The sequence below is a fragment of the Myotis brandtii genome, unplaced genomic scaffold, assembly GCF_000412655.1.
Source record: "Myotis brandtii unplaced genomic scaffold, ASM41265v1 scaffold302, whole genome shotgun sequence".
Taxonomy (NCBI): Eukaryota; Metazoa; Chordata; class Mammalia; order Chiroptera; family Vespertilionidae; genus Myotis; species Myotis brandtii.
The window spans coordinates 95539-108236 of NW_005361545.1; the positions used below are offsets into that span (position 1 = coordinate 95539).

General features: G+C 34.4%; 1 protein-coding gene across 1 annotated transcript in view; it reads left to right on the forward strand.

Annotated features, from left to right (window-relative positions):
* Window positions 1–3016: 3016 nt before the first annotated feature.
* The window catches only part of SLC36A4 (solute carrier family 36 (proton/amino acid symporter), member 4), a 48439-nt gene continuing 38757 nt past the window's right edge, over window positions 3017–12698 (forward strand). The window contains exons 1-5 of the mRNA XM_014542416.1: window positions 3017–3147; window positions 4738–4828; window positions 6113–6201; window positions 7961–8056; window positions 11466–11550. Of these exons, the coding sequence (XP_014397902.1) occupies window positions 3026–3147; window positions 4738–4828; window positions 6113–6201; window positions 7961–8056; window positions 11466–11550 (483 nt within the window). The 5' untranslated portion in view covers window positions 3017–3025. The remainder of the gene's footprint in view (window positions 3148–4737; window positions 4829–6112; window positions 6202–7960; window positions 8057–11465; window positions 11551–12698) is intronic.

Genomic DNA, 12698 nt, shown 5'->3' on the forward strand with positions numbered 1-12698 from the left:
AGAATTCTGTATCCAGCAAAAATAATCTTCAAAAAATAAAACAAACAAAACATTATTGTACTCATGCTGTAATTATTCAGCTCTTTCCCACTCAGCATATGGTACACTTTTGCCTGTTTTACTGAGACTTCAAAACCATAATTTAATGATATTGTAATACTTTACATAGTGGATGCACTGTGTAGTTAATTTAGCAATTTCCTGATTGTTGCACATTTAGATTGTTTCCAAATATTTAACATAAGTTATGTTTCAATTAACATCTTCGTGCAGAAATTCTTTTCTCCATATACTAGCTTTTCAGAAGTGGAATTATCAGGTGAAAAGGATAAACATTTTAAGGTTTCAATACATATTACTAAATTGTGATTTTTCTGATTAAAACTGGAAATTTAGCTTGACTTTAGTTTAGGAAATTGAGGTTGAAATAATTGTCTGAACAATATAAGACAGCATAGAAGCACTACGTAATTTAAGAATGTTTCAATTGTATGCACCACTAATGTATACATATGGGTATAAAGTATAGTGTATAATACTGACTAAAGCTATGTCCATTTATAAGTTTTCCATGTATAAATAGAAATAATTAGGTCTAGGTAGCTTGACATCCATTGTTTAATAGTATTTTATAAAGTAGTGTTAACTTTTACTTACAGTAATCACATAGCATTTTTCAGAGGTTTTCAATTCACTTGGCCAAAAACTACAGCACGACATTGGCAAATAATAGACTTTATGCATAATGCAAATTGGATTTTATGATTTTTAATTACTTTGTGTGATTTTATTTCATATGTTTTAACTGTTAAAGCTTTTATTATGTTAGGTTTTTAAAATATTTGTCTCCTTTACTATTATCTATTTCTTTCTGGCTGGCATAACACATTTTGTTTATCTTTGTAGATTCAGTATTAGCTCATAAATGCTCAGAATTGCTATTATTAGTAAATTAATTTCTTGTCAAAGCTTTACATTTAAAAATTCTATGTAGCATAATTTGCTTTAATACATCATTTTATTAGAAGGGGAGGAAACTAGTAGTTATTGATTACTATGTGCCAGGGGCTAGGTTCCATGCTTCATATACATGATCTCATTTCATTATCGTGAAACCCTGTGAGATAGAAGTTATTACTCTCATTTGACACAATGCAGAGATAGGCCCAGAAAAATCATGGTTAAAATATAATCAGATCATGTCATTCCTCTGCACAAAACTCTCTACTGTGGTGTTGTCTAGTATGGTAGCCTTTAGCCATATATGCATTTGGAATGTGGTTTGTCCAAATTAAAATAGACTGTATATATAAAATATACACTGGATTTCCAGGACTTAGTATGAAAAATAGAGTGTAAAATATCTTGTTAATAATCTTTTATGTTAATTACATGTTGAAATGATAATACTTTAGATATATTGGATTAAATAAAATACATTACTAATTTCACTTGTTGCTGTTTTCCTTTTTTAAGAAATATGGTTATTAGAAAATTTAAATTATGTTTGTGGCTCACATTGTATGTCTGCTGGTCAACACTGCTCTAGTGGCCTTCATGTCCATTGGTGCGGTCTACAAGGCTGTATACCGTCAGCTCTTTGTAGTGCTCTGATCTCCTCTCCCACTGCACTCCCCTTGCTCGCTCCTCTCTGGCTACTCTGGCCTCCTTCCTACTTAAACACACCAGACTCTCCACATCGCTAGAGCCTCTGCCTTTGTTGTTCCCACTGCCTGATTGCTCTTCTCTGAGATAGCTACAGTGTCCACTCTCACCCCTCCTCAGGTCTTCTTTAAAATCCCACTTTCTCAGTGACTATCCTATGTAAAATTACAGGCTCAACCTTCCTTAACCCTAAATCAGGCTTAAGTCTCTCTCCTAAGTGTCCCAGAGCATCCTACAATCCCCCTATAACAGAGTTTTTAACACATCGTTTTATACTAGTAATGGTCAATTTTACTTGTATGCATTCTCTACTAACTGATAGGAAAGGTGTTAAAAATTGGTGTCTGTAGAAGTTTTGTACTATTCTTGAAAATTTAATGTAAATTTGAAAGTATTCAAAAATAAAAAGTTTTAAAAGTTATGTCAGTCATTCCCAACTAAATCATTTTGTTTGCCTCAGCTCTTTGTTATGTAGGTTTATTGTATTAGAATGGAACAAACTTTCATGTCCTTAAACTATCCTGTACTTCAGACTTTACTAATGCATATCAGTCATCTCAATAAATCTGAATTTTGTAAATTTTACTAGAACAGGACAGAAAGTGTTGCTTTTCTCCCTGAAAGGAGCAAAATCATGCTAAAAATTGCTATATATATAAGTGCAAATTTTGGTTCTAAAAATGTAATGGTTGGAATGGACTTATAATTTTAAGTATTTAAAATATGATTACTTGTATATATAATATGATTTGCAGCTAACGAGATAAAAATTCGTTATTCACATTTTTCATAATTCTATGACCTTTACTGTAAACCTCATGTAGACAAAGCAGAAAACATTTTGCATTGAATACTTATGCTTTTCATTTTGCACTGCTTAGTCCAAACAAAATGTCCAGCAAATAAGTCTAGTTGTTTATTTTTAAATATACAGTGGGGCCTTGACTTACGAGTGTCCCGACTAATGAGTTTTTCGAGATACGAGCTGTCTCTCGGCCGATTTTTTGCTTTGAGTTGTGAGCTAAAATTCAGGTCACGAGCCAGCTTCAGATACCCCACCGCTAGTTGGCACAGCGAACGTCACAGTGAACGCCACAACATCAGCCCAGCATCACGTGTCTCGTTCACTTTATGATTTGACATACGAGTAATTTGAGTTACGAGCTCCGTCATGGAATGAATTAAACTCGTAAGTCAAGGCCCCACTGTACTAAAACTCAGGATATTAATGTGCATTAACTTACCGTAGAAATAGTAAAGATGAGTACCAGTGGTATATACTACTTAAAAATGAATTTATACTAGCTTTATCCCACTTTTAAAAATAATAGTGGAGTTCTTTGTTTTTCTCTTTAAAGATATGGATGTAATGAGGCCCTTAATAAATGAGCAGAATTTCGATGGGACATCAGATGAAGAACATGAGCAAGAGCTCTTACCTGTTCAGAAGCATTACCAGCTTGATGACCAAGAGGGCATTTCGTAAGTGTTATGGTTTACATGTCTCCTTTTCATTCAGTATATACTTGGTAATCTTCTATGGGAGAGGGGCCCAACTAGATAGTACAGAAGACAAAGATGGATAAGACATAGTTCCCGCCCTCAAGGTGTTGATAGTCTATTTGGGAAAGAACAAATACATCTAAATTACAGAGCAGTGTATAGGAATTACTCCAATGATGATACGTATCAAAGGTTATGGATCTTGAAGGAAGATCTGATTGAGAGGATATAAATTTTAAGAGAAGTTGCTTCTGAAATAGGAGTTAGATCATGGGAGGTAGGTAGTAAACCCTTTGTTATGCAGTTGAACTTTTTAAAACTTTTCTTATTTTATCATTAATAGATTTGAGTGAGTTCTTATTCTAGGAGTAATTAATGATTTAGCAAAGTAATGTTTTAATAAGAAAAGAATAGCATAAACTAAAAAATTTTAAGCATTTTTATTTCCTAAGTTTAAAGTTTGTGCTAGTCTTCCTAGTTTATTTTTTTCTTGGTCAAGAGACCTCCTTCAAATGCCTGTTAAGAGGAAACTTTTCTTAGGTGAAACCCGTTAGGGCAGTGGTCAGCAAACTGCGGCTGGCGAGCCACATGCTGCTCTTTGGCCCCTTGAGTGTGGCTCTTCCACAAAATACCACGTGCGGGCGCACACGTACAGTGCGATTGAAACTTCGTGGCCCATGCGCAGAAGTCGGTATTTTGTGGAAGAGCCACACTCAAGGGGCCAAAGAGCAGCATGTGGCTCGCCAGCGACCACTGCCTTAGGGAGTTCATAGTCTAAAAGTTAACCAGTATTTATCTTACCTGATGATACACATTGTTTTAAAACTTGTATGTTTTTTCTTTTAATTAACTTCCTCTTATGTTCATCATAGATCATAGATCAAATATGTTTAGTACCATAATTACATAGACAATGTCAGTAAATTGCTATCTTACCAACCTAGCTATATAATCTTCAGTATTGTTCTGAATATTATAGCAGCAAAGAGTCTTATGAGAAAATTACCTTTTCTTTATTACTTTAACTAGAGGCCCAATGCATGAAATTTGTGTAAGGGCCTTGGCCCCGGCCCCTGCCTGCCGCCACAGCTGGGGGCCTCTGCCGCCTCTGCCTTGGCCCCCGCCTGCTGCGGCTTTGTCTGGAAGGAAGGACATCTGGTCTAATTAGCATATTATGCTTTTATTATTATAGATATGTACAAAAATAATTTTACTTAAATATCTCATTTAGTCTCCATAATAATCCTAGGTATTTTACTTTTATTGTATTTTTATTCTTTATTTTATTTATCTGGTCAAGTTCTTAGGTAGTGTTGAGAACTCTTTTTTTTGGGAAAATAAATGAAAACCACTATTAAAAAATTCAGTCAGTTGTATTTTACTTTTAAATGGCAAAGATGGGACTTGAACCAAATATGACTTCTGGCCCATTTAACTTCTGGTTGAATGGAAATGTTGATTCCTTGCCTAGATTAATTTTTAGTTATCTCCTAATGCTAAAACCACGATCATGTGATTTTAATAGCTTTTGTTCTAAAATGTTTAAACCTTACACCTTTTACTTTTCAGATTTGTACAAACTCTTATGCATCTTCTTAAAGGAAATATTGGAACTGGCCTTTTAGGACTTCCATTGGCCATAAAAAATGCAGGCATCGTGGTAAGACTTATCATTGTGCTCTGTAGTTACCACACAGCTATCAGTCTTCATTTACAGCAAAGATTACCACAAATTAACATCTGACCTAGTCAACTAAAACATGGTCAGGTGACAAATAATCATTCAGCCATTGTATTGATAAAGTTATGCCAATTATGATAATAGTATCTAACCAAAAATGACAGTTAATTACTCTTTTCATTTCTACTTGATTAGTAATATGTATTATTTGACAGAAAGATCCTAAACTAGTATTTGAGTTTACAGGTATGTTTATATCTTATTATTCTTGGATTTTCAGTGATTTACTAGTAAGCAGTGTACACATGTCAGCACATTTATTTATAGAGAAGATTATTTGTATTAGTGAACTTATAGTTTTTTAGATTCAGAATAAAATATGTAGTTTTCAGATTTCAAGAACAATAGTTAAAAGGAATAACATGTTTTGAAAACAAATATTTAAGTATTAGAACCAATTATTATAGTTGTTGCAGAGACTCTAGATAGGAGAGAATTCGCTTAAGAAGTAATGAAATTATATTTAACCCTTTTTTAAATGACTAGTTTTCTAAAAAACAATTTTAATATCATCTTTCTCTGCATTTGACTTTGTTCACTCTAATTTAGAGAAACTTAAAATTTTCTAATTATAAAATGAACTTTGGCAATATTTTGTCTGTGTCTCAGCAACCCAAGAATAACTTTAATTTTAGTAATAAATACTTGAAGTTTATGTACCACTTTTTCAAATAGTTATTTTCTAGGCACAGTTCCTCACACATAGTAAGTGCTCAATAAGCAGTCTATAGAAGAAATGGATTGCCCACAATCCCAGATTGATAAGAGTGCTATTTTAGTCATTCAGCGGTGGCCAACAGGTGGTCTGTGGACCACTGGTGGTCTGTGAGGTCCGAAAGGTTGGCGACCGCTGATTTAGATAATGATTCATAGTTGCATGTAATTATTTTGGTGGGGCACTGGTAGTGATAGACTTGCTGTCTCATGTTAAATAATATGTATTCCGTCCTACTTTGTTGCATATCTAGCTGTACTCTGTATTCATAGGTTTAGACAGCCAAGTTGATAAGATGGAATTATATGTGGTAATTTAAGTATTACTGGAATTCTTTCTATATCCAGTTTATTAGTTTTTCCATTAAAAATATTTAATCATTTTGTCCAACAAATATTTATTGGCAAATGCATAGTTTGTTGTCTTATTGCTTATAAGGCAACTTAAATTTTGTTAAATATGTCAACCTTATAATTTTTCCCCTACAGCTTGGACCAATCAGCCTTGTGTTTATAGGAATTATTTCTGTTCACTGTATGCACATTTTGGTGCGTTGCAGTCACTTTCTCTGTCAGAGGTAAATGTGGATTCATTAAGTCTATTTATTTTGAAGCTGTGTAATTATTTAGAGCAATAGATAGTCTTACATTTCCACACTGCTTTGCAACTAGCAGTTGTATTTCCTGTAATCTTTTATATAGACAAGTTTAAGATAATGAATTTGGAAAATGGTAGCATTTCATATGGTTGAAATCTGGTCAGAATATATTTACTTATTTTAAAATATAGCCTTGCTCTAGCCCATGTTGTATAGTGGTTAGAGCAAAGGCCCACGCAACAAAGGCTTGTGGACTCGATTTCAAGGACATGTACCTGGGTTGTAGGTTCGATCCCCAGCCCTGGTTGGGGCTCTTGTGGGAGGAAACCAATCAATGTGTCTCACATCGTTGTTTTTCTTTCTTATGCTCTCTCTCCCCATCTCCTTCCCTTTTTCCTCCCCCTCCTTCTCCCCCCTCCCCTTCTTTCCCTTCCACTCTCTCTAATTATCAGTGGAAAAAATATATTCGGGTGATGATAAACAAAAAACGATAAAGTGAAATATAGCCTTATTGGCCTTGGCTGGGTAGCTCAGTTAGTTACAGTGTCATCCTGACACACCAAGGTTGCAGGTTCAATTTCCAGTCAGGGCACATACAAGAAGCAATCAATGAATGCATAAATAAGTGGAACAACAAATTGATGTTTCTCTCTTTCTCTCTCTCTCTCAAAATAAATAAAATAAATATATTGCCCTATCAGTTGTAGAATGGTTTCTTTTATTTAGTGTAAATGAGAAAATCAGGAAAGATATATGGGGAAATAGAGGAAGCAGTACTGTTTTTAGTTATAGTGTAATGATCTCCAATTTGTTAGTAATTCAATTTGGGGTATAGTGACTTTAGTGTTCTTTGCTGATATGTGGATTGGTAGATAGTCCATAAAATAATATTCCTTTTTCTTTATCTTTTATCATGTAATGCTTCTACTTTACAATGGACCACTTTTAAAAAATAAATATTGTCTATTCTAGTAAACTAAAATTCTTTGTTATTGTTGTTAATCCTCACCCAAGGGTATTTTTCCATTGATTTTTTTTTAATTATTATTTAGAGAGAGATTGGAAGGTACGGGTAGAGACACACAGTGTGAAAGTGACATGTTGATTGCTTGTCTCCTGCACGTGCCTTAATGGGGCTGTAGATCGAGCCTACAACATGGCCCTTGACTGAGCCAAATTGGCTAGGAATAGTAAACTAATATTCTAATCTTTAACTCTTGTTGTTTTAAATGTTCTTAAAACTGTGGGCAAGTCATTTATGATTTTTAAATAACAATGTATACTTGAAAGAAAAGTGGGAAAGAGGACTTGGGGAAATAATACCTACCTCATGGGGCTACTTTGAGGATTAAAGAAGATAGGTTATGTGAAAATATATTGTAAAGCCCTGTACAGATGTATTAAGTAATGCTATTCTAAGAATGGAATAATTTAAGCATGAACAATGATTTTAGGTAATTGAAATATTTAAATCTGTGAAGCACAACTATTGTTATATGAATTCTACAAATATATAAACTTCAACAGTAGATAAAACTAATATATTGGTAATAAGGACAGATAAAATTTTTAAATTTCATGAGACATACTTTATGCAGATCTTGAAATTTCAAAAAAACTGTTAGGGAATAGCCTTAGAGTCATTAATTCCTATTTATTTGATGTCTTTTAAAGGGAAGGATTTATGAACCTACTGGAATTTTTTTTTTTCACATACATGTATGTCATTACATTACAGGTTTAAAAAGTCAACATTAGGCTATAGTGACACTGTGAGCTTTGCTATGGAAGTAAGTCCTTGGAGTTGTCTTCAGAAGCAAGCAGCATGGGGACGGTAAGTGCTTGCTATATTATTAATATCTGGTTATTGAAATTACATTAATTTTAAGTATTTTAACCTATAAATGCTGTTAATTTATACATTAATAAAAGTATGATAAAGTTGGGGGAATAAACATAATCTTTAAAGTTAGACAGACTTGGGATCAGATCTCAACTCTACCATTTTTCAATTTTATGACCCTGTACAAATTATTTTGTTTTAGTTTTCTCACTATCAAATGAGTTTATAATAATACTTGCTTCACAAGCTTACTACAGTAGTTTAAATAATATTTATGAAGCACCTGGCAAACTTCTATACCAGGGGTCCTCAAACTACGGCCCGCGGGCCACATGCGGCCCGCCGAAAACATTTATCCGGCCCGCCGCGTGTTTTTGCTGCCGCTGTATGCATAGGAATTTGTTCATAATTTTTTTTTAAACTATAGTCCGGCCCTCCAACGGTCTGAGGGACAGTGAATTGGCCCCCTGTTTAAAAAGTTTGAGGACCCCTGTTCTATACTAATAAAAGCATAGTATGCTAATTAGACCAGATGTCCTTCCGGATTAAGCTGGGGCTGCGAGGGAAGCCCAGGTCCCGGGTGCCAGAGGGAAGCCGGTGCCGGCAGCTGGGGGAAGGAAGGCCTACTCTTGCACGAATTTCATGCATCGGGCTTCTAGTATGATATAATCATGTTCATTCATTTTTCAAGGAAAAGAAAAAAGTTGTGATCTCATTATTTCAAACAAAATTATGCTGTTTAGCTATATGCTTAGAAGACATCTGAAGTATGCATTTTAGGATATTCTTATCTTACTGGTTAAATATAACTCTATCATTGGTGGACATGGCTAATCAAAGTGAGATGAATACAGCCCTGGAAAAATAAGCATAGATGATCAACAAAATGCTGAGTGTGGTACAAATGATATGTGCAGTGAAAATTAAAAGAAGAAAAAGAATAGTGTTAATGGTTTATGGTTAAATGTGACCTTTCTAGGGATTTTCAGGAGTTTATATTTATTTATGAGCTGCTGAGAGTTCTTGATATGCTGAGTAGGAAAAGGAAGAAAACAGTTTCAGGCCCTACGGATTTGCCCCCAAAATTGTATCTTCTTCCTCCTGCTCCAGTCCAGAGGCAGCTGTGTCTGTTTTTTCTATCAAAAGAATGGCTTCACATAGAAGTGGTTGGAATGATTATTGGTGGGATACTAAAGTCAAAGATGAATGAAGAGACCTTAAGGGGAATACTTAAATGTAATTCCTTAGAGAGAAGAAACTTGAATTCATTTCAGGGTACCAAGATTACTTCCAAAAGAGGTACCTGAAGAACCATGGAGAACTGTAGAGATAGGGTCAGAATGAAGATACAGGCAAGGGCTCTTTTAGTTTCAAATGGCAGAAGGAGGATCTGTAGATTGGTAGACCAGATTATTTGACAGCTTGACATTGATGGTCAGATGAGATGCTATTGTAGTCACTTATTTTTCCCAGAACAAAATTGAGAATATTGCCTGGCCTAGTGGTTCAGTTGGTTGAGTGTTGTCCTGTACACCAAAAAGGTTGTGGGTTTGAATCCTGCTCAGGATACAAACATAAGTTGCCAGTTTGATCCCCAGTTGGGGCACATACAGGAGGCAACTGATTGATGTTTCTCTCCCACGTTGATGTCCCTCCCCCCGCCTTCCTCTCTCTCTAAAATCAATAAAAATATCCTCGGGTGAGGATGAAAAAGATTGAGAAGTATGGGCTATATATTAACATGTAGACAAATTTGTGACTTGATCAACTGCCATACCCAAAGAATGCTAATTTGGTGATATCCCTTTCCCTTCCTCCTTTAGGATATTCTTATCTTACTGGTTAAATATAACTCTATCATTGGTGGACATGGCTAATCAAAGTGAGATGAATACAGCCCTGGAAAAATAAGCATAGATGATCAACAAAATGCTGAGTGTGGTACAAATGATATGTGCAGTGAAAATTAAAAGAAGAAAAAGAATAGTGTTAATGGTTTATGGTTAAATGTGACCTTTCTAGGGATTTTCAGGAGTTTATATTTATTTATGAGCTGCTGAGAGTTCTTGATATGCTGAGTAGGAAAAGGAAGAAAACAGTTTCAGGCCCTACGGATTTGCCCCCAAAATTGTATCTTTTTCCTCCTGCTCCAGTCCAGAGGCAGCTGTGTCTGTTTTTTCTATCAAAAGAATGGCTTCACATAGAAGTGGTTGGAATGATTATTGGTGGGATACTAAAGTCAAAGATGAATGAAGAGACCTTAAGGGGAATACTTAAATGTAATTCCTTAGAGAGAAGAAACTTGAATTCATTTCAGGGTACCAAGATTACTTCCAAAAGAGGTACCTGAAGAACCATGGAGAACTGTAGAGATAGGGCCAGAATGAAGATACAGGCAAGGGCTCTTTTAGTTTCAAATGGCAGAAGGAGGATCTGTAGATTGGTAGACCAGATTATTTGACAGCTTGACATTGATGGTCAGATGAGATGCTATTGTAGTCACTTATTTTTCCCAGAACAAAATTGAGAATATTGCCTGGCCTAGTGGTTCAGTTGGTTGAGTGTTGTCCTGTACACCAAAAAGGTTGTGGGTTTGAATCCTGCTCAGGATACATACATAAGTTGCCAGTTTGATCCCCAGTTGGGGCACATACAGGAGGCAACTGATTGATGTTTCTCTCCCACGTTGATGTCCCTCCCCCCGCCTTCCTCTCTCTCTAAAATCAATAAAAATATCCTCGGGTGAGGATGAAAAAGATTGAGAAGTATGGGCTATATATTAACATGTAGACAAATTTGTGACTTGATCAACTGCCATACCCAAAGAATGCTAATTTGGTGATATCCCTTTCCCTTCCTCCTGGAATTTTATAGATATCTCTTTAGAAAATAAGAACAGAGCTAAGCTATTGAAAAGGTCTTCGATGGCATGATTAGGGCCATGCCCTTAGTCCTCCCCTATTCCATATTATTAGTGATTTGATAGTAGAGAGTATGCTCATGATATTTGCAAATGACATGAAGCTGGGAGGCTTGGGAAATACACTGGGCTAATCTGAAAAATATCTTGAGAAGTAGAAGAGTTGTGCTTAATCTAAAAGAAGAACTGTTTTCATTAAATTATTTTATAAGTATATACTTACAAACTGTTGAATTTCAGAAATAAGTGATGGGAAAATTTTGGCCTTTTAACTTAATGAAACATTCTTTTGCTCAATAATTGTAGTGATATACTGATCATAACAGTATGCTTTTTGTAGAAAATAAATATTTTAATTTTTATTTTAAGGATGTGAAAAGAATATACACTATTATAATGTTTTTAAGTAGTTAAAAAGAAAATATATATTGATATTTCAGCAGCTCTTATTAATAATCATTTGTGGGTTTGTCTTTTTAGGAGTGTGGTTGACTTTTTTCTGGTGATAACACAGCTGGGATTCTGTAGTGTTTATATTGTCTTCTTAGCTGAAAATGTGAAACAAGTAAGTATTTTTCTCCAGTTATTGAAATCATTTTCTTCCAATGCCGTAATTATAGCATCATGTTTCCTCTGAGTAAGCCATGGCCAAATATGCAAATGTGTTTCTTTCATTAATTATGTTTCTTCGTAGATTTTTCTTTAGTTGGATTTCTGCTATTGCTGATCTTACTTTTCTTATCATTATATCAATAATGCTTGTTCATTTGGATCAGAACAGGACACAATTTACTGAGTCTTAGCTACTCAAATTTTAGGTACACAGATGTTCGGGAGCATATTCTTTACATTGATGTTTTATAAAGACATATATAAGGCTTTAGCCAGCGGCCTAAAGAGTGAAGTACAAAAGTGGACATTACTAAAATGCAACAATTATTGCCATGGTCTAAAAAGATGCTATGTCCAGAAGTGTACAGTGTTTTTTAATTTTCTCCATATGTAAATATTTGCTTTAAGAGGAAGTGGTTTGCAGTTTTAATAGGGACTGTCGATTTGAACAAATATGCAAAGCACTGAAATAAAAAGCTCCTCTATCAAAACAGTGACAGAGCACATTTCTGTATGTGCTTTCACTGGTAGTTTGCCTTTATTATTCCTACATTACACCCTGCTCTTTCTTTATTTTAATTAATAGAATTTATTATCCACATGTGTATGGTGCAATACTAGGCATTTTACATAGTAATATGTAGTACTTGTCTTCTAGGTATTTTAATGCAAAATTATAATGTGACTGTTTTCTAAAGAACCCGTATGTATACATATAAGTATATCTGATTCATTTTTTTTAAGTATAAAGAATACTTTATTTTTTAATTTTATTTATATATTATTGCTTAAAGTATTACAAAGAGTAATGTAGTACTCTTCTAGGTATTTTAATGCAAAATTATAATGTGACTGTTTTCTAAAGAACCCGTATGTATACATATAAGTATATCTGATTATTCATTTTTAAGTATAAAGAATACTTTATTTTTTAATTTTATTTATATATTATTGCTTAAAGTATTACAAAGAGTATTACATATTCTCCTTCTTTTTCCCCCCCTTGACATTCCCCCGGCTTCCCCTACCCCCCAGTGTCTTATGTCCATTGGTTATGCTTATATTCATGCATACAAGTCCTTCGGTTGATCTCTTACCCCC